Source organism: Calidris pugnax, unplaced genomic scaffold (assembly GCF_001431845.1).
Source record: "Calidris pugnax isolate Ruff unplaced genomic scaffold, ASM143184v1 scaffold41, whole genome shotgun sequence".
In the NCBI taxonomy this organism is placed as follows: Eukaryota; Metazoa; Chordata; class Aves; order Charadriiformes; family Scolopacidae; genus Calidris; species Calidris pugnax.
Window position 1 is genome coordinate 18,163,591 of NW_015094509.1, and position 27,903 is coordinate 18,191,493.

Below are 27,903 nucleotides of genomic sequence, written 5' to 3' on the forward strand. Positions count from 1 at the left end.
TGGCATTGTTTTCAATGGCATCTGACATAATTACTGGTGGGAAACTCTACTTGGGCGAGGGGAATTTTCGGACTAAAGGAATGGAGGTACAGAACAGACTTCCCCAGGATTTTTTTAAGCACTTTCCCAGAGCAAAGACAGCACTGACCTGTTTGGAAATAGTGTAGGATGTCCAGAGAGGCATCAGGAATGTTTCGCTGTAGCCACTTTCAAAGTCATGGTGGTGCAAGATATTGTATTTTGTGCGGTACAGTACTGCGGGGCGCCCATATAGTAGATGCTTCTCTACAGATTAGAAGAAATTATATTTGTATTTATTACTGAAAGTCTTAAAGACAAAAAAAAAAAAAAAAAAAAAAAGAGGGGGGGAGTTGGCTTTGGATGTCCAGAGAGGCATCAGGAATGTTTCGCTGTAGCCACTTTCAAAGTCATGGTGGTGCAAGATATTGTATTTTGTGCGGTACAGTACTGCGGGGCGCCCATATAGTAGATGCTTCTCTACAGATTAGAAGAAATTATATTTGTATTTATTACTGAAAGTCTTAAAGACAAAAAAAAAAAAAAAACAAAAAAGAGGGGGGGAGTTCGCTTTTCAGCACGTTCTGGTTTTACAGTGATCCCTAATGGGATACTGACCCTGCCTAACTGCTAAGGAAATCTTCTAACAGGGAAAGCAGCAGCTCTTTGATATTTTTGGTCGGGATCCCGTTCCAGACTCACAAGCCACTTTGAGGTTAAAAGTTCCTTCTACACTTGAAAGCTTGTTGGGGTCATAGCATGGAGAGAGGGTCTTTCTCCAAACACAGGAGACGCCACAAGGATTTTTGTGTCCACCTTTCAGTGACACATGAGGTGACAAGCATTTTTTTTTAACTTAAATCAGCCCCTATCCTATCACTCCTGCCACTTTTCTGCAGACTTTCTCTCCTTCCTATGTTTTTTGTAAAGTCCCTTGCAAAAGACAGACAAAAGTGCTCACTCACTAAAGAGTATTTTTTTTCCTCTTGCCTGATAGAGATGATGTTCTGAAGACTGATGTGCTATTTTCTGTCAGCAAAATCAAAGAAAAGAAAGAAAGAAACAAACAAACCCTTTTCCTGTCTTTGGCTACAAAAAGACACCTCCAACTCTGCAAAACTTGCTTTCCTTCTGTCTTGGTGACATGTTATGGTTAAATGTCATTAGATACCTCTGATAAGTTTGCTTATAAAAAGACAAAAACAATTGAAAGAGATAAAAGAAAAATAAATTTCCTGGCCGATCTTTCATTGTGCTGCACCGTTCATTGATTTTGATAACCATTTGGGAAACAGGCTTGGCTTGCTTGGGGAAATCAAAACATAGAAACAAGGAAAGTGGCCGAACACTGTTCACAGATAGGCTTTTAACCCAAAAGGAAAGGGAATGTTTTATTAATGTTTGAGTCCAAATAGAGGATGTTTTTATAGGATACAAGAAAGAAAAGTAGGAAAAGCCTTGTCTAAGGACGAAGATGATAAACTTGCTTTATTAAAGAGAAGCTGAAGGATTCTTTTTCTTTTGCATGTGAATAACAACATTGGCTAAATATGCATGGTCCACCATGCGGGAGAAGGGAATTACCAACCAAATGCAGGAAAATCCATAAACAGGTGCTAAAGCATATCATAAAATACAACAAAACTACTTGCACATAGCAGAACTGCTTGTTGCTTAAATAAGGACAACTTCATTCCACTTAACAGACAACTTACAAGCAAGTGAACTTGGTTTACATGCTTATAATATGTCAAAAATACTATTTTTATGCTACTGAAGTGAAAAAGCATCAAAATCTTAAACTAAAATAAAGATATTGAGATATCTATGAGTACAACCATGTGGGTGTTTTTTCCTGATGCCAGAAATTGCCACAGCAGGGAGTAGCTCTTCACTAATTGGAAAAATCAGTTTTACAAGCCGAAAGCTGCAGAAAGGCAATTTACCTCAAAGAAAATGAATAAGTTCACCTCTAGAATCTAAAGGCTGGGCTGCATCTCCTGTTCACAAAAGAAAAACTGAAGAAGTAGCTTCACAAGGGATTTAAAAAGAGAAAAAAATGTCCTTAGTCATCTGAGCAACACGATTTGAAGTGTCTCAGAAGTCCGTGTCTAAACTCAACACTTCAGAATTTGCTAATTTGGCAATTGTTATGGTGAGGGGAATGCTGTGAATTGTTATGCTGAACCGGATCACAGCTGTAAGAAGGAAAGCTCTGCTTTGGTGTGCCTTCCAGTCAGCATCACCACTCAGAAAAGTGGTTCCCATCACCTCCCCTCTCCTCCCTTCTGTCCCTATTGCTACCTTTTAACCTGGACCACAGCCCTGTTGCAGCTGAGAGCGCAGCCACACAAAAGTCAGTGCTGGATTCAGCAGGGAGGGTGAGGGAACTACTGTCCAGGAGAGCAGTGGATGCCTTCTCCTGGGAGTAACATTGACTTGGACGCTGATGAGGGACAGAATTGTGCTGAGCACCCCTCAACCCCCACAGCGTTTGTTTCAGTGGATAACCTGCACCCTAAAAACCAAGCATTAACAACCCAGTCAGGGATTGTCAAAGCAGCTGTACCATCCTCTCTAACACCAGCCTGGTGAAACCTAAACCTGAACAATATTAGTAAAACTCAGCAGAGAGATGTGGTCTATGTTTTTTACCCCGTCTATCGCTTGTGGCTGAGTGGAGCACTGCCTCGTGCTCCCTCTCCTTTCCTCATCTCACTGCTTCCACAGTGGAGATTAAGCCTCCTAACAGTGATGAAAAGGAAAAGCTAAAACTCCTACCACTTTGAGTGATACCTTAGTCCTGGTTACAACAAAAGATAGTAGGCACTTCCTCACATGAGAAGCACTTACTATAGCCTATGTATCTCATGTATGTCTATGCGCTATTTTGACAGTTACTTGAAAAGATTATTTACTACCCACTAACTAAACCAAAGCAGGAGATTGTCTGGTATCAGTGATGCAAACTAACTCTTTTTCTTTTTTCTTTTTTTTTTTTTAATAACCAAGGTATCAGCCTCTTACCTTCTGTTCCCTTGACATGAAAGCGCTTGTTGAGTTCATCCAACTTGTTCTTCTCAAGAATATAAAAAAAGAACAAGATTAGGATCACTCGAGCATTCTGACATCTCATTTTACTAGGCATCTAGCAAAACAAAACTAGTGCTATAAAACACTAACATTTTTTTTGTTTCCTGTTTTACAAATAGCCATAATTGCTCCAAAACAACACAAACTCTTCACAGGAAGCATCTGGGAAATTCTTACAGATCAAACCCTCTCAGGATCAATAAAATAGCTACAACTTTAGTAGGCAACTACTGCTAACAGGGGATGCATCGGCAGATCCTAAAAACTTACCTTATCATCGCAGGTACATCCTATATCAAAATCTGATGCAGATGGTAGAGCAACAGGATAGAGTGGTTTAGCAACTTCATCTGGCACAGTTGGTTTATAAAAGTTGGCTCTCAGCAGGTGATTTAAACTTCCATGGGTGCCATTATTGGGAGCAGGCTTTAATCCAAGCAGATCTATGAAAACACCAAAGATGAATGATGGCTAGACTGCAGACATATGTGGCATCATCTCTACTGAGTTAAGACATTTATTTTCAATACTGGTTACACCCATGACATTTTAATGAATGCTTTTAATGTAAGAAAAATACTAACCTTTTTACCAAATGATAAAATTGCAAATGCTGTCTGAATAGTACAATGGGTATTATGACAAGGAGGTTAATTTGCATCAAGACACTGGAAAACAGTTTTATTATAACTACTCCTGCAGCTTCCAGTGCAAACCTACAGTCAACATGTTGACTTTAGACCAACTACCTGGAATGTGTTATTAGTCACCTGCTTTAGAGATAAGGCATAATTACCTTTCTGGCATTTCATGTTTGAAAGAAAAAATTAAATAAGTGAATTAAACCTTCAGCTGAAAAGTTTTTTTACCCTGTAAAATCAGCATTAAAGAAAACATCTTAATGAATATTTGTATGTATCATCAGATTCTGCTTCATGGCTACAGTAGGAAACATAATCATACCAGAGGTGCCATAGAAAATTAAGTGATGCCCCTGAGCACTCCCATGAGACATGCAGGTGCAGAAGCAGTCTCTGAACAGAAACCTTCTTCCAAAACTTCTGAGGTGTGGACACCACGGACTGTAGTAGTGTGTATTAAATCTCTGCTAAGCCACAAGCACCAAAACTATGGTAACTCCCTTTATTGGCCAGTTGCTAGAATAAAGCAGACTGAGGCTCCTGAGAAGTGCCTTCAGCCCTCCTGGCCAAAAGGCAAGTGCTTGGGAAAGAGGGACTGAGGAAGGGGCACTGGGAGGGAGCCAGGGCACGAGCCCATGGGTGCCTAAGTGAAGTCCTAGTGGCTAAAACAGCATGTTTATCAAGCAGGTAACTTACCACACATGACGTTGTAAAGTTCAATATTTTCAAAAGGAGGTACTTTGGTCTTGTATTTGAATGTAGGACCATAACCTATAAAGACAGTCTTAAAAAAAAACAAACACAAAACAGGAAGAATGTTAAAAGATAGGGCTTTTTTCAGTGAATACTTACATTTTAGAGACCTCCAATTTCTTCTGCCTTCAGTGACCCTCCCACAAAAATTACTGCGTTGCTCATACCTGCATGCTGTTTATCTTGTTGTCATAGCCATGGTCTCCATGGAAGAAACATTTTCCTGTTGGTTTCTTGTAAACGTCCACAGCTTTCCTAAATTGAAAAAATATTAGAACTTTTCCTCAAAGGTGTAGGTATGGTGGCTGACCTGACAATGTATTTGGGGGTAGTAGGGATGAGGTTACAAGGCAGCGCATCGTGCATCTTTCTTGAATAGAGCAGTGGGGACTGCAGGCTCATCCCACCACCCCAGGGTTTCTCTCTCTCTGCTCCCACTGTAAGAGGATACAAATCTAAGAGCCAGCTTTTACTCACTGAAGACAATGTTAGCATCTCTCTAATTATTTTCTCAGACTTTCTCATATGACATTATTTCCTACAGGCTGGAGGTATTTTGAACCATACTCTTCCAAATCCTTGAAAAGCCAACAGAGGCTTCTAAGAAAGTACTTTTGTGATGTTACAATGCTACAAATGTCATACAATGCTGTAAATTGCTTTCACCTGTTTGCCTTCCACCCTATAAACAAAACTGGGGAACAGAAACATTAGCTTGTTACTGAGGTGGTTTTTTTTAGAAAATACATGGAAAAATAGGTATTGGGTCATAGGAATTATTATTACCAGTTCGTTTTTTATGAGGGCCATGTGCAATCAATACATGCAGTGGACCAGAATATCCTACAAGTTCATTTTTTCATCTGCAAGAAAATAATGCTCAGCCAAAGTTTGATTTTGACCTTGTTAATATCCGGAGTTACAGCAATCAGGTCTGTAACTACCATTTTCCTGGCTGTGAATATATGATGAATTACAGTTACATTAATGAATGAATTATTGGTGAATGAGATTTCAGAAAATCTAATGAATAAGTAAGCCAAAGAAAGTGATGTAATTAATATGAAATTACTAAATGTCAATCAACTTGGGCTATCCCATCAGTTCCAGTAAAATTCTTAGAACTAAAACTTTTATAGGCCTAAACTCAGAGTGTGATTCTTTGAAAGGTACATGAACCCCAGCCACAGAAACTGTACGGGGCAACCAGCCAGCTAGTGGAGTTATGCAAGAAAGCCATGGGGGTTTCTCATTCACTGCTTCAGCAGAGCAATCCTTGCATAATTCACAGAAAGATAAGCACAGATGTCAAAAGGCACTTACAACACACCATGTGTTTGCCTGGCAGCTATATGGGCAAAAAAGCCTACCATAATTTAAAGCTCATAACAGACTACCATGAGCCAAAAGCTGTGTCATCCTCCAAGAACCACTTAGTCAACTTTATGCATAAAGACCCAGCTGTTCTCATATTGTAATATACAACATGTGTCAAAAGATCAAAGCAAGAAAAAGAATATATATTAAAACAGAAAGGGGTGCACAATTCATAAACAAAAGCTACTCCTCTCCTGATCACTCTATATATATACGTGCCAACTTGTTTTTCCTTACTCAATTTTTAGCTATGAATATTAAAAACTGCCCATTTTTTATAATTGAAAATTCAGACCCATATGGGGAAAACCAACCCAAAACAGGTTTTTTTCTGAGCTAAAGCACTCTGGTTTTCTGTGGATTTGTTTTGCAACATAATACAGCGCGGCATTTTGATGGCCACCCTGTCATACCCTTCCACATGTTCTCAGGCATTTACCCACTCTGACAATATCTCCATTTTCTCCTTATTCACCCATTGCATCCACTCAGCCTCTTGTTCCCTATCATCCCCTGGTCACATATACCTTTCCTTTCCTCCCATATTCCCTATCTCCTGATTGGAAAGAACCTTGCATGTCATTAAAAAAAGGTTATCAGCTCCTATACTTCAGCTAATCAGTCAAAAACCACACAGCTGCTTAAGGAAACGAATCTGGGTTTCTACTTTCTATCCAGCTACTGATTTTCCCAAACTTTAAAACAATTTTGTGCTCTGAGCCACATCCCCCTGCACCAAATATGACTGAACTTCACCAGGAGCTCAAAACTCCTCTTGCTCACAGGGTACAGGAGAGGGGTGCTGGCAGACAGTGCAATCCCAGGTGTCTCATTTCCTCAGGAAAAAAAAAAAAAAAAGGCTGAAAATCAAGGTGGAAGCAAAAGCAAGAGTCTACCTTGCCACATGCCATTTGCGATCCACCAGTAAATGGACATCCTCAATTCTTCGGTTGTTAGCGTAGTGCAAGCGTTTAGGCAGGTGCTGTTTCAAGTAAGGCTTGAAGTGCTGGTCTGGCTTTCTACACTGAAAAATAAATGGTTAGGCATGACACTGCTGTCAGTTAGCTTAGATGAGCATAAAACCTTGAACTACGGAAATCAAGCTGTTAAGGTCATTATTGATGATGTCTTGAAAACAATGTGTACATCTAGAGTACGCGGTCCAGCCCTTTCTGTGCAGGATTTACATAAGACCAGGGCCCAGGGAGTCATTCAAAGATGTATTTGGAAAGCTTCATTCTCATGACAGTCTTTTTGAGAGCATCATGCAAAACATCACACTTACTTAGCTCATAGATGAAGAATTTTACTCTAACTGGACCAAAGTGTAAATTTCAGAGGAAAGATGAATTCTCAAAATACATCTCATCTGCAGATATATTTAAAGCCATCTGGTTACAGATAGCTTTAAATTTGATTTTTTTAAAATCAGCTTGTATTTGAAACCCTTTTTTTCCATTAAAAGCAAGGTTATAGTTGAAGGCTATCAAATGAACTTTTTCAGCATCTTCAAAGTGCTAGTAAAATATTTACCGTAAAAGATTACTTTCCATTTCTGAAAGAACGAATAAATAGACTCAATTCAGGGAGTCAAGACGGTCAGGGAGATTCTGGCTCTGCACTGCCCAAAAAGGTTATAAAAGCTACTACAGCAGCAAACAGTGGAATTTATGACTAACATTAATCTGTACTCATGAAGGGCACCATTTAACGCTCTTTATTCATGTTAGTGGCTGGTTTTCCTGCCTAAAGAGTGAGGAGAGAATGCTGAATAATGTCCTGAATTAAGATGTGAAGTGAGCAGTGCAGTACAGAGATACCTCCCAGTCCTAAATACTTACTGTAAGGTTGGCAACAATCACTTTAGGGTCATCTGTTAAGGAAAGAAAAAAAAAAAGACGACAAAAATATGAAAGATGAACAATTTGCAGAAGATGATGCAAAGTAATAATGTAGTTTTAGAGAAACATTTTTCTTAAAATTTGGATGATCATTACTAAAAGTACACTTTATATATCAGATAAGATACCCTGAATATGAACTGAAGTTTAACTGTATTTCCTTTATTTAGTGATAATTTAGTTGCTTAGGTAATGTTGCTCACTATTTTATGATTTGGGCCTCAGCTTAATAATTATTTCCTTTTCTGAAAACATAATTTCAGGTCTTTTGACAACTTTCCTCTAAAACGAAAATTCATTCCCAAACACAAAGACTTTCCTTGAAAAATTTTTGAAAGCACATTTGAATGCAACAGTGCACTTTCTTAGAAGCAGTAAGATAAATATGTAGCTTTTTTGGTCTCTTTTAACATTTCATGTATTTCATAGGCTACTACAGAGTAAGTGAAAAGCCACAATAAAAATATTCTGGAGAATACTTTGGGGAATCTTAGGACTATTAAAGGGACATGCAAGATATAGAAAGCCCCAAATGAGCAACGGTCCACACCAACTCTGTCTTCTTGCAGAGTGTGGGGGAAAGCATTTTTCAGTCCTGAGAGAAAAAAACAGGCTAAGAGAAAATCTTAGGAATTGAAAATATCTTGCTTAACTTGTTTTGGTTGTTTAAGGCACAATATTGCTGAGCTTGAGATGAGCTCTACTGCATCTCAAAACAGAAGCTATGGGCTTACCCATTGCAAAGCTGCGTCTGCGGGCCCTGAGGCAGTGTTACCAATAGGAAAATGGGAGAAGGAATAAAAAAAGCTGGTAATTTGCCATCTAAGGGGGCAAACCTCAGTTCAAAAACTAAGGAATATGCTTCTTTGTTCTATGTTCAAACTGCTGATTTATAAGCAGCTGCAAATATTCACAGTAGGAAGCTGTGGACAGAGGCCAAAAGAGGTAAATGGTGTTGCGGGAAGACCAGTAGTATGACTCAGAGGTCAGTCAGACTAGCTGGTCTTTTTGGAAGATATTGCCAATCGTCCTCCAAAGAAAACTAATTTTTCCTCAGCAATTTGGGAAATCAAGGATTGAAAGATCTTTAAAAAAAAAAACCTCTCAGAAGAACTGAAAGATAAGTTTTCAGTAGACTGTGAAGTGCAGGAAATTCAGTCTTTATGGTAGCCTAGTTAGTTGTATCAACATATGCACTACTTTCAACAGATCTTTATACACTCATCCCATATTCCTACAGCATAAATACAGAGGTAAATTAGTTTATAGTAAAATAAATACCTACATAAAACAGTATCTAAGAAAGTTTTACCACATTCTTATGATCTCTACTTCTATTCTAGAAATCTTCAGTCTTCAAGGACCAACTTTTTGTGAAATCTGTCCTCAGCCAAAGTATGCCCCAAGTGTTATGATGGGGGCAGTTGACTGTCCCAACTATCTAATCTTCCTCTCTACAAAAAAGCTATCATCCTTGTAGCATGTGTTGCAAAAACCATAGGTACTTCTGGCTGGATTGTGTTTCATGGTTTGCTTGGTAGCTTAAACTGCTGACAAAGCCAGGCTTGCCCTGGGATGCTGAACCAGAGCAGCCACGATGCTGGCACAAGCCCTATCCTGGTACTGCTGCCCAGGAGGTGGTGATCCTCAGTACAGCAGTAGGGGCCAGATGGGTCCATAATGCTTTAAATCACAGGCTTAGCTTCACCAGAGGATTCCTGCCTGAGCCCCGTGTGCTCTCATCAAAGATCAGCTAATCTCAAACACCATCAGGGTGAACTCCTAACGCCATGGTACAAAAAAGCAGCAAGTTTTACTGTCAACGCTGGCCTTGAATACATGCTGTACAGGTCCTTTGTATCCTTCAACATCTCCAACCTGTTGTTTTTTACCAACCCACTTCTCATCCATGCTGCTGCTTCTCTTCTGTGCCAAAAGTATTGAGAAGCTGCTGAATTAAAAATTAACATTTTTTTTCCCATTAGCTCAGAAAAGGTACCAGATGCAGTGTTTTTATAACCAATCCATGCAGTGCTGAGCTCCCTCAAGTCTCATTTTCATTGACAGAGGGGAGAAACATGTGAGTAAACTCATGACATGTATGCTGCCATGTGAAACTAGCTTCAAGAGTTCCCACTTCTCCTTGCCATAAAAGGGTGGGTTTCGACCCAGAACCTTTCAGCCATCCACTTTGCACAGCTCTGCCACTGTGGGATCTGTGAGCTACAAATTGGGAAGGCAGTGAGCAGCTGGTCTTTAGTGGGCTTCCTTCTGAATGTCCTGCTGATGCATTGTGAAATTGCACCCTTCATGCAACGTTAGCCTAAAGAAGGGACCGAGCCTTGTTCTCAGGACATAAGGGGTATAACTAAATTAACTTACATTTTAGGTTATTGCTAGACCTGGGGCGAATTCGCCCTAAAGATCCAGGCAGTAAAATGATATCTTCCACATTATTCAGATAGTTGCTTAAAAATTCAGTTCTTTCACAAGTAGTGTCTTCCATCCCTGCAGAAGGAAAATGCAAAGTTAGTCCAGCTTGAAATAAATATGTTTTCCAAAACAGCACAGAAAGCGACCCCAAACAGCTTATGTATTTTTCTCTTTTGGATGACGGATCTTATTCTTTTCTTTCCAGTCATCTAATTCCAACATCAGGCACCAGAAGGGCCAAACAAGGGGTGATTTTAGCACTTGCCTACACAAGAGAAATGCCATTTTCAACCTCATAGAAGCAGTCACCACATATACCATGTGTGCACTGACACATCTCCAAACTAAGTTCATGGAAAAATCAAAGTCTGTTTTCAGTTTAGTGTACTACTTTGGGGTTATTTTTTTTTAAACAAAGGATTTTAAGAGAAGTCACACACAAAAGGTATTGTCTGTTGGTGGTCTGTTCTAAGGCAGCCACAGATAAACAATTCTCTCTCTCCTACAGCCGTTTGTGGCTGGGAGGAATGTATTGCCAGTCACAGGCGGTTCTCAGCACAAAACTGCCTCCCCTGGAAATCCTTCCTGCCCCTTGTCCTTCTCTCCCCGCAGCCAGAAAGGAGACATATTCCATTTTATTGCTAATATAGCAATCGTCGTGAGATGTCTGTAAACAAAGATCGAAGCAGACCTTTGGTAGCATCATTAAAAAGTTATGCAAAACCAGAACACTCAAACATGGTCACATTCTTCTTCTGTAAAACTTTATATTTTTTTTCTTTGCTACTATTTACTATATCATTTATTGCAAACTTTCTTCTTATGTCTGAAGAATGAGATCTACCAAATAGTATCTCTGCTTCTGGGTGACTCTCCACCTGACTCTGAAATATCTTTTTACCATTTTCCTCCCTCCTCCATTATTTTGATGACCTTTTCCATCCAAGCTGGACGCAGTCCTTTACAGATAATCCAGTCTTTCTCCTAGTAGGATAACTTGACCCACTAATTGCCAAAGAAGCATCTTGCTCTAAAGTCCTACTTCTTTCTTTAGTGCTACTAAATTGTGTGCTTTCATTAAAACTGCCAAAAAAATTACTCCAGGCTCATTGTAGCTTTCCGATACATGCAAGTAGAGATGCACTTGGATGTTGTATCCAAAATGCCAAGCTTTGAAAAACTCGAAGTGGAGATGTAAGTACCCAGATCATTGTTACAAAAGAGAAGTGTTGTCCAGCTGCAATTAACAGGTGAGCTGAGCAGCCAATCTGCACTTATTGGCTGGTTTGGGGGATTTAAACTACCAGAAAAAAATCAGCACAAAAATTTCTTAAAGGGAACTTTCATTTTAGCCACCTATTATACATACAGCTACATTGCTCAAGAGTTTATATACACTGATAAAGAATTTTATTTACCATGATCACCAACAAAGATGACATTGACACATCGATGTAGTTTCAACTGTTTCAGTCCATCCATTAGTTGTCCTACTGTCTTGTCGATCTCTCTGAGGGGATTCACCATCATCTGTATAAATATGCAGAAAGGAAAAAAGTTAATTCTGTCATTGCAGTGTTCCCTCTTCTTCTACAAATGGAGGTCCTTTGGCAAAACTCTGGTAGGATAACCATCCAGGTCAAGCGGCAAAGCCTTGGCTGAGCTGTTACACCTACAATTACCGAACCATTTCCTTTCCTATATCCACACTGTGATTTCACCATGAGAAAGCCCTGCTGAGATGCTGACACAAGATAGCAAAATATCTTTATGGCTGATCCTAGGCTTCCCATGGCCACATGTACATTTGGTAAAACAAAGTATAGATATTAGAAAAATGCGTATGACTTCGGGGTTCAGTTTCTTTCTTATAGCAGTACTTTTAAAAGGCTATTTTGTGTGAATGGTTTAGTCAAAACATGAGCATGAAATTAAGCTTTGGACTTGGGATTCATATGCCAAGTCACTTAAAGAAATTCACTTCAAAGGACATCTGATAGTAGGATGACAACATGCAAGTCACTTGAGTGGCACATGGGGCCAGGAGGGAGCATTCTTCAGCTTCAAAGCCAAGAGTTTCCAACATCTCAAATGACAGTTTTGGCAAAATTGTCAGCAGGCCCCAGAAGAGATGGATACAGTACTGTGATTTCTTCATTTAAGTTTCTTTTTTGTTAAGAAACAAACCAGAAAACACTAAGACATGTTCATAGGATTGTGTTTTCAGCTATATGAAAGTGAAGCATTTGTTACTAGATGGCACAGAGAAGGGAAACATTTTAAAGTAAGATTTTAGGCAGAGAACTCAGATTTTGTTTTGGTTTTGAGAAGAAAATATTTATTGTCTCCTTTATGCTAACTTCCTCCTTGCTTGCCTGTTTGATTTGGCTGGTTCAAGTATCTACAACAAAACATCTTCCCAGTGACAAAAGGAATACTAACAAATTTTGGATGAGAGAAAACTAGATTTTGGCAGAATTTTCAGAGAAGAAAAGATAAACACCACGTTAGCGTGACCCAGAAAGAGACGGTTCAGAAATTCTTCCTCTGCCTGAGTCATTAAGGGATGGATGTTAAACGAGCCTGATAGTTTATAATATGAGACAGGAAATGTCATCTCCCATGTGGCACTATAAATACACGGAGAAGCGGTTCTTGCGAGACGGAATTACAGTAGGGAACAGAAGGAACAATTTCTGCAACATATGAAAGTGGTTCAGGCAAAGGGTGAAATTCGGAGATATTTTAATTGAGGAAAGCCTAAGTAGTCAGTTTAGTTAAAACTGTGAAACATTTTGAGTTTAGAAAAAAAAGAAAATTGTCTGTTTCAGCATTCTTCCACTCTCAAATACAAGGAATGAGATGTTATTTGTATAACATCAATCACTAGGAAATACAACTTTTACTCAGAATCCAAAGCTTATTCAAGGAAGCTGGAAATCCAGATGGATTTCCCATTAATGTTTACCTTTGTCAGCAGGCCTGAGGCTTAAAAAATAATACTAGTTTTTTAAAAACAGCAACAATACATCCAGAAATTTCAAGGATTTCAAATTATAGTAATTTTGTTTAGCAACCCTCTTCACCAATTTAACTTGTACACCTGCAGAGAAATTTATGAAACTGTAAGAAAGTGAATATAAATTAAAAATCCTGTTTTGTAAAGAAACAACTCACACAGAAAGCCACAAAAGAAACCCTCTTCAACTTTGCAGTTCTCGCTACTTGATTCTGTTCAAAGAAGCCCTTAGAAAGGCCCTGACCAATATTTCTTCATGCATTCCGTCTCTCTTTAATTTTTTTAATTCATCTATCTTTTATTATTCTACACAACATTCAAGTTTTTCCTCAAATGGTCTTCACAGCTTAAGGTTTGCTGTCAGTGGCATATTCAGGCAAGGATTTTTTGTGGGGACATACAGCTCATGTTCTTTCCCAGATGTGACGTCCCAAGAGTTATTGGTTAACAAATAAAACTCTTGCATATACCTTTCTTCACCTAACACATTGATATCAAGGCTTTGGAAAGCTGTACAGAAATATTTCATCTTTCAAGATATATGGATGTCTAAGATGGAGCTACAATAAAGAGTTGGTTCTACTGTGAAAGCATTGGGTATGGGATCTGAGATGTACAAATCACAAATGGATTCTCTCCTGAGTTTTAGCTTAGAAGAAGCTTGATTAGAAGAAAGAATTTAGATCAACTTGTAGATATAATGGAAACTATTGCATAATATTAGGATGCTTTTTCTGAAATAATAGTGATGAATTTTCACAGTTGACTTATCAGGAAGAGTTTTTTAGGGATAAGTCTGGATGACCTTTTCATCCTGAGAAAGAAAGGAAAAAAGCCAAGAAAGAATCACGTATGCTTCATCAGCAGGAATATTACAAGCTACCTACTATACTTCATGCCAGAATGGTATAATTTGGAATGGTAAATAAATGAGTAATAGCAGTATCATCCATACTGGTTATCGGTTCTCCTCTCAGGTAAATCTGTGTTAAAAGCTCTTTGGAAAATTCTTGTTTTCATATACCTGATAATTTTTTGCATGTCCCTGTCTGCCATGTCTTTACACTTAAAGAATAGGCCTCAAAATAACTGCTTTGAGTTGAATCACACAACAAATCAAAAAACAGGCCCACAAAAAAGCTATTGAGAAGAGCGTTTATAGCCTCTTGTAGGATACAATGGAGTGTCGAGGCTTTTGTTTAAAGCCTAAAGGAGAAATATTTCAAGTGTTTATTTGTAGAGGTTTTGAATTATTTATTTGAATTTCTGAAACAAAAATAATACTGAAGCGGTCTATAACCCCTCCTACTGCATGTGTTAGTGCCAGGTGGGGAAAAACAACAGGCTAAGGAGTGCCCTTTTCCTAGTAAAGCAATTTCTATTTGACCTTTTTCTTGTGAAAACAAACTGCACCACTTCTATTGTAAATACAGCATTCAGAAATCATGTAATCAAGAATCCTCTACCCTCCAAGTCCACAAACTGGCTTTAAAATATATATATTTTTTTTTTTTTTACAACTTTTTAAAGTTCTTTCCCTTTTAGATTTTATGAGTCACATTTTCAGGACTTTTCCACAACCACGATGACTAGGCACAGAATCTCAAATAATCACCAGGCTCCCAAGAGCCAGGGAGTTAAGGAGGCTACAACATATTGCAGAGTTTGTAATAGCTCAGAAGGGTTAGCAACACTGGTAGTGTCTTCTCAGAGATTTATCTGACATTGCCTCCAGCTGATGGCTTGATTTAAAAATATAAAGAGATTATAAAGATGACTTTCCTTAATGCAAACAGAGTCTGAATCAAGAAACACACAGATAGCTCCCAGAAGACTTGTGCTGGTTTGGCTGCTTTCCTTTGCGTCCTTCAGTACATTTATAGAAGTTTTGTCTGCAAAATCCCAAACTGAAGCATGGAGTTCAACTCCCAAGTTGAAAAAAATAAAGCTAGACTAGTGCCTAAAAAGTGGCACTTCCATCATAAAATTTTGGAACATATGTAAACTTACTTTCTTCCGACGAGCTTCCGCAGCATATTGATCCACTCTATGTACTTTTCTTCTTCTTTTCTTTGGAGCTGCAACTGGTCTTTCCTGTCTCCTCTTAGGAGGAAGCTTTCTCTTAGGTCTCTTGGGTGGAGTAAGAGGGGAGCCATAACTACTCTCCTGTACTGGCGGGGAGAGATGTCTGGACTCAGAAAAAAAAGCCTGTCTCGACTCACATCAGACAGTAAAGCTACCTGTGCCATCTAATTCTGAAGTAGACATACTGTGGCCTTTTCAAAAATGTAGGCATTTGGACAATTTAGGATCTGTCTCTCTTTAAGGAGGACTCCACCAAATTGTACTGAAAGCAGAACAGCAGTTACAAGAGCAGACAGCATAAAAGCAAATGAAATTGGCGTTTCAGAAGATAGGTGGGGCTTCTGGTTTTGAAAATATATAGTTATGTGGGAGTTTTTTATTCCTCAAATATTAATCCATTAACATTATCAAAATTTAAGTAAACTTAATTTCAATTTAAGTAAAATTCATTGCATACAATCTAATGAGTGTCTGTGGTAGACTGCTGGTGGAAATGCAACTTTTCACTTGGATCAGGCACAAATACTAGAGCATGTCCAGTCCAAATGGCTTTCTGCAAGGTTTCACCCACACTTTTTGGTTGAAGCAGTGACACTATGTACCCTCGTCAGTATCATTAGTAGGTGCCACCATCGTGTGCCAGGCCATGCACCCCACTGAAATCACCAGAACCCCACTGGCCACTATTTGGGGACTTCAGCTCTGCAGGACAGAGCTACAAAAGTGAGATTCATTTAGGGTGGAGTTTGTATCCTTCAAATCAGCTAGGCAGGGCACATTTATTAGTGGCAGTGCGTTGGAAAGCTGCACTGCCACCTGCCTTCTTACCAGCTTTAGGGGCAACTTGACAATTTAATTTCCTAGCACTTTCAGTATGGTGTCTTCTTGGGTAATATTATTGATCATAAATGCACAAATACTACCTGAGGTAGGTTTACGGAAGGGAAAAAAAAATTCAAGACATAACTGGAAAAACTGCTATCCCATTAATCATCTAGCTCATCATTTTAATGTGTACTACTCTCCCTGACTTTAACACAAGTTGTAGGCTCTGGGCACTGCTCAGGAAGGCATGTGAAGCTGTGACAATGACACCTACCAGGAGACAGTAACTACACTATGCTGCCTGTCACGGAGCACGCTGAGTGGGCTTGAGAGAAGTCGGAGATTTATGATAATATTTTACTTCTATGTACTTAGGCAGCTTCTCACAGTTGTTGGGTTACAGAGCTATGTAAACAGGGAAGGGAAGGAAGGGGATGTTACCATCTGCCATGCTGTTTCATTGCTTCCAAGGCAAGCAGCTGGAAAGGAGATTCTAGTCCAGTCTCATTCGTCTCTCTCCAGAAAGGCATTTTAATAAAGCAGCACCAGAGTTTTCTGTTTTTTAAAACGCTTCAAGCTTTGTGCAGTCCTGATGAGAGGAGCGGCAGGGAAAGGAAGGATTCTCATTTTACTGTCTCTGAATGGGCTCAGACAGAGCTCCACAATGCCAGAAACACGCGAGCGCAGGAGACCCAGGTCTGAACGCTGGAAACGGCCGTCTCAAGACAGCATGTTAGAGGAGCAGCAGGAACGGCTTAGCAATGCCAGACTTCCATGTGTTTTAGAGCTCTTATGGTAGTATATTTCTAGAATATTTTGGTTTTTTTAAAAAAAGTTAGCTAGGAGAAAAAAAAAAAGAAAAAAAAAGCCAAGTTCTTATTAACCAGCCAAATCTTAGTCTTGCTTGAGAAGAGTCAGAACAGAGTTATGGAGGAGGGAAACAAATCCCTCCCTGCTTACAGAAGGAAACTGTAACATCACAAGGGTAACTAGCCAGCCAAAGCTCTGCTTCTTGACCCGGATGGACCAACCTACCAGAGTTCAACTGCAGAAGCACAGAGGGGAAGAAAAAAAAACAAGCAGAAGTAAATCAAGAGCAAGCACATATTTGATAACTCCCATAAGTACTCCTGGAAACATAATCCTATCCACTGAAATACTTCCTAAGGAGTTTATTCATGTCCCCCCAAAAAATTAAAAAAAAAAACAAACAACAAAACCCAAACCAAAACAAAGCCAAAAATACCCACCCCAAAACCTGGACAACCAACTCATTTACACTGACATTCATAATGTTAAGGTACATGCAAAGGTACAATAGTGGACACTGGCCATCATCTGTATTTCATTTTTATCAAAAGCACTGCTAATTCACCAATAAATTTTAAGTGCATCTAAGACCCTTTATTTCTAGCTTTTAAGACATTCTGTACATGTCCTGTGAGGCTCTAAGTGCCATCTACTGAAGTCTGGAAGCTGAAAACTTTCAGTAATGGATGCCACTAGACCTTTAAGATTATACATTTAAAATACATTTAAAAGACTATTTGGTATAATACATTCTAGCAAACATTCACTTTAACAGACATATGTAACTTTTGGAGGTTTTCAAGGTATAAACCTATTGCTCAAGCTACTAAACGTAGCAAGAAAAATTCAGCATAAAATCTTCTTCAAAAGAAGAAATAAGCAGTCCATCTTAAATATAAAACAGAATTGTTAAGAGCTTGTTTTCAGACATTATTGTTTGGCTGATCTGCCTTTGCATGAAGAAAAATGAAGTGGTCAGTACTACTCCAACTGTCTAACTGTTGCCAGCTGTATAAAAGAAAAGAATGATTTCACGGGGAGGTCACGCTCTCACTATCAAGGAAGCAGCTGAAAGAGATCCCTTTGAGGACTTTTTTCCCAGCTGATTTGTATAAATTTCATAGCTCCTAAAAATTATATTGAAAACAGTGTCAAGAGAAGCAACATAAAATATTTCCTAGCGTTTTTATCCTGAAACCAGGCCCCTACTAAATCTCCCCATCTGTATACTTACACAGCTGCATTCATTTATTTAAATTTCCATTCACAAAGTTGCAGCCACTGTTTGAACTGCAAACCCATACATGCTCATCTACTAACTCGTCTGTTCTCAATTTGCTAAAAATCAATTTCATGCTTTTGTGTTTTACACAAAAGGCATAAATCAATTTATTTATAAAACTTCCATAAGCTATTAATTCACACTTATTAAGAGCCTGGGCTTTGCCTTGCAATTTGAGGTCAACTTTCCGATAACTACCCAGAAGAACCCTCAAACAGTAAGAGCCTTTGGAGTCTTTTTGCTTTTATAATTAATTTTCCTATGATGATACAATCACACTTCATTTTTTAGACACTTATAATTAACCTGAAATTAGATTACAGCATTGGATGCTGAACTGGTTTGTTAAAGACTACAATTAAAAGAACAAATATGTCATCATCTTCATATTCTCCTTTAAGTCCACGGAAAGAGCCCCACAACTGTTCAGAAGGAAGCGGTTGTCTACAGATAAATAAAATTAGAGTTGTCAGTCATAAGCCACACATAATATTTGCAACACTCCAATAATAAGAGGAACTATAAAGCATCATTGAGTAATATACCCTTGAATCAGAGAGCTTTCATTACTGATACCTTGCTTGATCGAATCAGACATCCCTCCTGTCCTGAGCCAAATGACAACATGGAGATATATCAACGCCTGTTTAGCAAGAGTGTTGGTAGATTTTAACCACTGCTTAGCCAGAAAAAGGACTGCTTTCTTCCTATGCAGTGTGATGTTTCAGTGCTGGTTTGGAATAATTCCTCACACCCACGGCTCTGGGACCATGGTTCAAACTGCTCCAACAGGGATGCTACCCACAGCAAGGTCATAAATTCTGCAAATTTATTTAAGCAAATAATGCAAGCATAATAAAAAAGATCAATGCTGCTTGTCTTTGCTCTCACCTCCATTAGAGAACGTCTATCAGATGTACACCAAACAAGTAAAAAATTATCTGGCTGCTTGGGGAGATTTGTATTACCTTCCAAAAGGTAGGTATTGGCTACGCTCATCTGTTCACTCTTTGAATAGCTTGTATAAAAACTCCTACATACATACATTTGCGCTGAAACTAGGGGACCTTTGCCTGACGTCAGATATCATCTGAAATGCCAGATCCCAGCCAGCTGAAGTAGCAGGATATTTGGGTGCAGAATTTACTTCCCCTCCCCACCAATCCCAGGCAAGTGCATAGTCTGTAAATTCGTGTCCCCTGGACAGTGTTGACAGGAAGCATCAGTCCCAACCAGCTACCAAAAGCTCAAAGAAGGGGTTAACTGCTGTAGTGTTTTGCACATAATTTTTCATTAAAATACCTTACGGTGCTTCTAAACTTTTTCCAAGCTCAGCAGTGCAGTCCTGAGGGAACAGTACTGGCAAAGCTTCCTGAACCCCTGTAGAGCCTATATGAAACTGGAAATAGCAGCTTTTTACAGTTCACGACAGACTGGAATTATTAGTTTGGCTACTGCTGGCTGTCAGCTTTAAACAAAGCTTTTTCTTCTCTGCATTTTTCCTCAATACTTTCTGCATTATATTTTTATCACTTTTAAGAAGGATAAATTATTTGAGGAAAGTTAAATGATGCTGTTGTACCCAATATACTCCTGTCTTTGCCAAACAAATCTTTCCATTTGCATTATTATGTCACATAGAGAAATAACCTCCTGAAAGGCACAGGCAGTTCCTGCTCTCGGAAGTGAATCTCACATGATAAATCCTTAAGACAATTACTTTGCTTTCTCTGGCAGAGGGAAACATTCTGCAGAAACGGGTGAAAAAAAGTCGTTAAAAATATTACTCCTGAGCAGTGGCAATTATTCCAAAAATGCATTTGAGTCATGTGCTTTTTCTGCAGAAGAAAATTCATACTAACCTCCGAGTTGAAAGGACCGTATCTGTGGCCAGCAGCATCTGGTTGTTCAGAGTAGAAAGCATAAACATAAGGCCTGAAAGAAAGAAAGGTCTTGTTCAGGATAGTTTTCCTTCAACAACAACAAAAAAACCCAGACCTGTTAGGTCAAGTCAAATCAAGTCAACTTTCCAATGAGAGTTGGATTTATGGAAAAAGAACTGTTTCTCAGCCATGTTTCCATGGTACGATTAAGCAATTAGTTGTTCTACAGTTTTATTAAATCCAAGAACACATGCAGGGAGGCACATGGGGTACCATCTGAGGACACACACTCTTTCTAAGTCTAGTAGGAGAGATCACAACTGCAGCTCTCCTGAGCTTTGCAGCCAGCAGCATGTGGGAACTTGTGTACTAAAAAATACTCATAATTAAAATCTTAACATTTTCCCAGTCCTCAGGGTCCAGTTCTGCGACTGCCATGGCTTGTAAGGTTGTTAAACCATATTAGACTCAGTGGGATAAAAACAATCCAAGTTAATCCATGTAACTAAATGCTTCTTGATAAGAAATAAATTCATACCGTGCAGTTATTTAGAAGAATCAAAATGCTGATGGTTAAAAGCTGAGATTAAAAAACAAAACAAAACAAAACAAAAAAACCCCACCAAAACCCAAACACAACCTCCCAGCAAATCCTTAAATCAGTGGTAGTGTGCAACAGATAAAAAATAATTTTTAGAATTAAATTTCCCCTTGATCTCCCAGCTACTTTTAGAGAGTAGACAAGCTTGCAGTTACCCAACAGAAGGACCCAATAAGTGAATTACCTTTCATTGTCTGGAAGCGTTAGCCACTGCAGTATTGTTAATATTCTGCGCTCATGGGGGATGACACTGGACCACAAAATACAAAAATATATCTTGTTATCATAGAATACAAAAAGCATCAACAAAGTCTGGCTATGAACTGATCCTAACATGATTAAAATAAATCATAATAACATCATTTGCTTTAAAATATGCGGTATCTTCTCTCTTGCTTAATGCTGATTCTTAATCAGCATTAATTAATTAATCTTCCAATTCTTTTGCAATCGGAATCACTTCAGATCTCCTGGATGCCCACATACTCCAAAAGAAAAATAATCAAAAGTTTGTAACTGGAGTCAGAACTCAAGGTTCTAAACAGGAGTGAGTAGAGATCCTTTCTGGTAGATTTAACCCAGATGAACCCTTTTTTATGCACAATGGTGCTGCCACTGGATAGCTGGCATGAATAAAAACCATTAAATTGCTCACATCAGTGTGACTTTAAATGACCATCCTGCTCTGGTTGTCTCAAAGACACTGGAAAAGTTCTCACTGACTTAATAGGAGCCAAACTGAGGGCTAGGCTGGTGTAAATCAAAACAGAGGCATCTGAAACACCAGGCCATCAGCATGGCGACTTGCACAACTTTGACATCTTCTCACTCTGCAGAACAGACTCATCCTGTTTCACTGTTTGTATCCTGAGACTTCTCACTTGGCTGCCGAGGCCAAGTTCATGCTATGAGAATGACTAACTTTATAAACAGCTGTTAAACTTCCAAATATCTCATCTTAGGAAAGCTCTGCTGGTCAGTGACAATGCAGTTATTTTAATACAATAGCATAGTCAGTCCAGATTCCATTAGATCAACAGCAGAATCCCAGGGCAGGAATCAAATACGACCATCTTGGATGCACCATCCTGAGCTGAATTCAGCACTCTTTGGAAACGTCTGACAGAGAAATAGACATGCCAACAGCCATTTTGAAATAAGTTAGTTTTTAATGTCTCGTAGAAAAACAGTGGTTGACAGTCTGCAACTATGCAGAGAACTTTCAGTTGTAAAACAACTATAAAAATCATATTCTATGCTAAAATTTGCAAACAAGACAATATCATAAAGCAGAATCATAATTGTGGGTATTGCCCAGTTTTGAAATTTTTATTTATTATGAAATATGGAAAATAATCCCTTATTTCAATTAAGTCATTTGTGACTCAGATGTTTTTAACACTTCTGTTTTCCTGAAAGAGTTTCCCTGTATTCTCCCAAAAAACATTGTGTCCCAAATTAAATGACACAGTTTTAAGGCATATATATTTCATTCACACATGAACTGGTTGTCCCACTCCCTTACTGCCATTCATATGACATATCCCTGGTTACCTTCCATAACATTTTATATCTCCAAGCCTGCATTGGCCAGGGTGTTTATGGTTACTGTGTAGTTGTAGGACCTAGGAATCACCTTAATTTATTTGTTTTAGAATCATAGAATAAATTGGGTTGGAAGGCACCTTTCAAGGTCATCTAGTCCAACTCCCACGCAATGAACAGGAACGTCTTCCACTAGATCAGGTTGCTCAGAGGCCTGTCCAACCTGACTTTGAACACTTCCAGGAATGGGGCATCTACCACTTCTCTGGGCAACCTGTTCCGGTGCCCCACCACCCTCACTGCAAAAAATTTCTTCCTTATACCTAGCCTAAATCTACACTCTTTGAGTTTAAAACCATTTCACCTTGTTCTATTGCAACAGGCCCTGCTAAAAAGTCTGTCCGCAAGTTTCCTGTAGGCCGCCTTTAACTACTGAAAGGCCACAATAAGATGTCCCCAGAGACTTCTCTTCTCTGGGCTGAATAAGCCGAACTCTCTCAGTCTTTCCTCATAAGAGAGGTGTTTGATCCCTCTGATAATTTTTGAGGCCCTCCTCTGGACCCACTCCAACAGGCCCATGTTTTTCCCATGCTTAGGACTCCAGAGCTGGACACAGTACTCCAGGTGGAGTCTCACCAGAGCAGAATAAGGGGGAGAATCACCTCCCTCGACCTGCTGGCCATACTTCTTTTGATGCAGCCCAGGATGTGGTTAGCTTTCAGGGCTGTAGGTGTACATTGCTGGCTCATGTCCAGCTTTTCAACCATCAGTACCACCAAGTCCTTCTTGGCAGCGCTGCTCTCAATACTTTCATGCCCCAGCCTGTATATCGATACAGGGGATTGCCCGGCCCCAGGTCAAGGACCCTGCACTTGGCCTTGTTGAACCTCATGAGGTTCACATGCGCCCACTTCTCAAGCATGTCCAGTTTCTCTGGATGGCATCCCGTCCCTCAGACACGTTAACCACACCACTCTGCTTGGTGTCCTCCACAAACTTGCTGAGGGTGAACTCAATCCCACTGTCTACACCATTGATGAAGATATTAAACAGTACTCATCCCAATATGGACCCCTGAGGGACACTGATCTCCATCTGAACATGGAGCTCTTGACCACTACCCTCTGGATGTGACCATCCAACCAATACCTCATTCACCAAACAGGCTATCCGTCAAACCCATATCTCTTCAATCTAGAGAGAAGGATGTTGTGGGGACTGTGTGAAAGGCCTTACAGAAGTCCAGATAGACAGCATCTGTAGTTCTTCCTTTGTCCACTGATATAATCACTCCATCATAGAAGGCCACCAGGTTGGTCAGGCAGAATGTGCCCTTGCTGAACCCACGATGGCTCTCTTGAATCACCTCCCTGTCTTCCTTGTGCTTTAACATAGCTTCTGGGAGGATCTGTTCCACAATCTTCCCAGGCACAGAGGTGAGGCTGACAGGCCGGTAGTTCCCCAGGTCCTCCTTTCTATCCTTTCCCTTTTTTCAATCAGTGGGGACTTCACCTGACTGCCATGACTTTTCAAATATCATGGAGAGTGGTTTGGCAACTACATCAGCCAATTCCCTCAGGACTCTGCAATGCATCTTGTTAGGTCCCTTAGAATTCTGTATGTTCAGGCTCCTCAGGTGGTCACAAACCTGATCTTCTCTTACACAGGGAGAGACTTCGCTCCCCCAGTCTCTGCCTTGCAGTCCATCCACTCCAGAGGTGTGGGAAAAGAGGTTGCCAGTGAAGACCCAGGCAAAAAAGTTGTGTATTTCAGCCTTCTCCTTGTCCGTTGTTTCCAGTTTGTACCATTGTTTGCAGAGCACAAGACTGTAGCTGTGTCAGAAAACCGTCTTGCAAGCCTAAAGCTATCATCAGTTTTGTATGTGGTACATTTTATTATTCCCTCTATATGCTATATATAGAGTAAGAAAGTGCATGATTCTTAATGGAATCGCAAAAATAGTAGGCAAACCCCCTCAGTACTTCAGTCTTGACACTTTGCCCATTTTTTTTGCTACTGCAATCCTGCTACTAAAATGATACAGAGAGATTGATCCATATAAATTCCTCAAAACTCAGAAATGATCAAAATTAATTCATTTTTGGTTAGGAAGACACAACTTAGCTGGGACAAGGGAAAATAATTTGGAACCATTAAACAAAAGAATAAACAGCAAAGGTCCTAAAGGCTGTATTTTAGGAAAGGGAAACTGGATATCTTACTCAAAGGTCAGACCGGATTGTAAAATGAGTGAGTCAGTTAGGCTTTTGAGTCAATTAGGCTGTTGATCTCAGATGACATAAGAGAACAATAAAAGAGTCTTCCACAAACAGAGGTCTAGGAAACATTGCTAGCAATACCAAGAAGGCAAAACACCACACCGTGAAATGAAATAAAGTAATTTTTCACACAGTCACACATCTTTTCTTCAGGCAACTTCTAAAAATCAGTGCATGAACTTAAAGCAGCCAACTGTAGCATTAACTTTAGTTATCAGAAATATTGCACAAATGAAACAAAGGAGGGTTACAAGTCCAGTCTCCAAGCCACCAAATGCTTAAAGTAAGGAAAATGGCTTAATAAACACTGGCATCAAATTAATTCTGAATTATTAGTTACAAATCTCCAGAAAATAGAGTTCACTTACACAGACCAGAAGAACGTGCCAGCTTTCACCCCTTGCTTGGCTGCAGTAATCCAAATCTAATGAGGAAAATATAAGAGGATTAGAATGTGTTCAGATCTTTAATGACCCTCTGAAATCAAAAGAAAATGTTTTCAAGACACATTCTTCTACCCTGAAGGGAATGAGAGTGACCAAACATCAGAAAGGTCCATAGTCAAGGAAAGTAAACAATATGAATTTGTAGCACTACAGAACTAAATTTCACTTGTAGAGATCTATCCAAATTATCTCAAAACTAACTTCAAAAGTGGCAATGGTTTAAAGGCCACCATTATGTATACAGTTAGATTATTTCTTCCCATTATTTATGCATACTGCAATTTGTCCATTTCATGAGCAGTTAAGCCAAAATATAGTTCCCTTACTTAATAATTGCAAAATCTCTGGTTTACTCTAAAACAACTTGTTGAAAATACATTCAAGGCCCCTCTACCTTGCTCAAACAGCCACTCATACACCGTCATCTGGGCATGCATTATTCAAATGTCAAGCTTGAATTATTCATGCATCGGTCTTAACTGAAGTAAATTTGTCACAGCCTGATGAAAGATCATTTGCACACAGAGCCTATAGCTAACAGCAATTAAATCTGGATAATGTTATATTATTTATAGGAAAATTGGTTATCTTTGCCTTTCCAGTGCCCTGGACATACCCCTTAACTTATCTGTCATCTTCTACTCTTCCAAATCTTACTGGACTCAATCCAGTCATATTAAAATCACAGCTATAAAAGATCATTTGTTTTCATTGTATTCTTTTTGTTAATATATCCCCTTTTCCAGGGAAGAATACATCCATGGTAACTTTATAAAAATTGTGGTTTTCTAAATAAATGCAGCAAGAGCAGGAGCAGAACGGCCATGGGCTTGCAGCCCACACTTCTCTGTTTTCAGCTGCTTCTCCTTAAGAGTCTGATTTCGGGGTTGGCTCATATTAACCTGTGCTCAAGCTGCCACCAAATCGGGAGTCCCCCAAGCATCTCCCTCAGCTTCTGCAGCCCCAGTCTTATACCAGCTGGGATCTATGTGGTGATAACGACCACAAGATGATATGGCTCCCCCCAAAAAGAAAAAAATATGGGTTTGAATTTATAGTGGAATTTGGTTTTGAATTGTTGAATAACAAGGGTATTTTTTTCAAATGTTTGCAGAATGCTCGCCCTGACAGGATGGGACAGAAGGATGCAGGTGAACAGGAGAGATGAGGAATTACACCTACAATCCACTGACCGTGTCACCAAGCCCATTCTCTGCAGTCCGAGGTGTGACTGCAGTGCAAGGCTGCATCCACAAGCCCGTTTGTGTCATATAAATCAGCACAGGGTGCACAACTTCAGCCTGGACCCTGTGTCTAACTAAGGCAGGAGCTACTCCATATTCTTTAGTGGTTCATGGTCTTCCCAGGTGGAAAAGGGCCCATACTTAAAGCAATTCCATGTTTCTTTGCATTGCAGATTTATTCCTAGAGCAGACCCTTGTCATGGCAGAGAAAAGAGGTCAAATACAAATTCAGCATGAGGAGTGTCAGCTCCACTGCTGTTATGCTCTTTGGTCTTGATGTACTTGGAAAACCATTGTCCCTGCAGAGCTGCAGCAGATTTATTTTTCTTTGAAAGTGTTTGTGTTCCTGCAAAGTTTAAATAATTTTGCAGATATCTTTGGGAAGGTACCAACAAACTAAGTCCAGGGGAATTCAGTATTTGAATTTTACCATCTGTTAACTCTAGTTTGACTTTCTAGTGCTTTGGCTTGCACAGGTCCAAGTGGTCCAGCCTGCCTGGTTGGCCAAATCAGCCCAGCCAAGTTCCACCCTCAGCAGCTGAAGCTGTCCTGTGCTGTTCCTGACTGTTAGCGCTGCTGAAATCACCCGTGACCCTGACTATTTTAGGCAGCGATTTTAAACATGTGCCAAAAGACGTCCTCACTCTGGCCAAGCAAATAGAACAGTAGTCATCTTGACAGAGGAATAATTAGGCTCTATGTACACTGCCATGGTACCCATGCCCGCAAGAAGGTGGTAGCTATTTCTTATTCCTGTTGAGCATAGAGTGTGCTTCCTGAGCACCATGTGGCAATAGCAAGAACACCTTTCTGAGCAGGGAGTAACGCAAGCAAGTGGAGATCACTCCTAGTTGAGCACTCCCAAGCGCACCCTCCCTGCTCCCAAGTATTTCTTTCACCTCAGGAATGCAGCCATTAGCTGTTTGGATGAGGACATGTGTCTGCTGCATTTGGAATAAGCTCAACAGCTAAGACAATGATCTGTTGAAGTCAAAGACCAGCAAATCAAAGGGCCCATATCTGACCACAACATCCGAGAAGTGAGTCCAGATGACTCCATCCTGACTTTGCCAGGCAGAGCCTGGTTCAACTCAAGGTTACAACAAAATACTACTGGACCTCCCCCCTCCCATTTTGTTATGAGAGGGGGGAAGCCTTTGGTTTATTTAAAACCAAAATAAGAAAATTCAACACTACTCAAAATCACACCTAAAGCTGCAACTCATAACAATACATTTGCAGAGACATCTTTAAGCATGCAGAGAAGCGGAAGAATTCTTCTAGGCAGAAGAATTTCTATCTGCATTAAACAAACTTCAAACCAAATTTCCAGTGTGTTTTAGAGTTGTGACAGTTACTGCTGATTAATCTAGTGGTAGCAATCTCTATCAGAAGTGCCCTTGGTTAGCCAAACCCTTTACTGTCTTGGTAAAATTAGACAACAGACTGAACCAGAAAAGCACAGCAAACTGCTACTGCAGCCTAATCACCAGGTAACATCTCTCACTGTCCTTGAATTAAATCCATTGTCTCTCAAGGCAGATTACAAATCATGCCTCTCACAGGCTAACACGAGTCTACACTTCAGCCAATGTAAGATAGAAAAACAAAGCTAGCTGATGCCTTCTTAACCTTGTCCATCTGAAACAGCTGAAATTAAGAAGGGAA

General features: G+C 39.6%; 1 protein-coding gene across 2 annotated transcripts in view; it reads right to left on the reverse strand.

The window, feature by feature from the left end:
- Window positions 1-27,903, reverse strand: part of ENPP2 (ectonucleotide pyrophosphatase/phosphodiesterase 2) — a 58,257-nt gene that overhangs the window by 10,320 nt on the left and 20,034 nt on the right. Inside the window, exons 9-20 of one of the 2 annotated variants that reach the window (XM_014965574.1) lie at window positions 24,914-24,969; window positions 20,906-20,971; window positions 20,100-20,172; window positions 11,635-11,746; window positions 10,166-10,291; window positions 7,724-7,755; window positions 6,779-6,906; window positions 4,673-4,760; window positions 4,449-4,536; window positions 3,382-3,554; window positions 3,046-3,097; window positions 149-285 (exon numbers count right to left, since the gene is read on the reverse strand). In XM_014965574.1, coding sequence (XP_014821060.1) covers window positions 149-285; window positions 3,046-3,097; window positions 3,382-3,554; window positions 4,449-4,536; window positions 4,673-4,760; window positions 6,779-6,906; window positions 7,724-7,755; window positions 10,166-10,291; window positions 11,635-11,746; window positions 20,100-20,172; window positions 20,906-20,971; window positions 24,914-24,969 — 1,131 coding nt within the window. The remainder of the gene's footprint in view (window positions 1-148; window positions 286-3,045; window positions 3,098-3,381; window positions 3,555-4,448; window positions 4,537-4,672; window positions 4,761-6,778; window positions 6,907-7,723; window positions 7,756-10,165; window positions 10,292-11,634; window positions 11,747-20,099; window positions 20,173-20,905; window positions 20,972-24,913; window positions 24,970-27,903) is intronic. The other variant, XM_014965575.1, reaches the window with a different exon arrangement.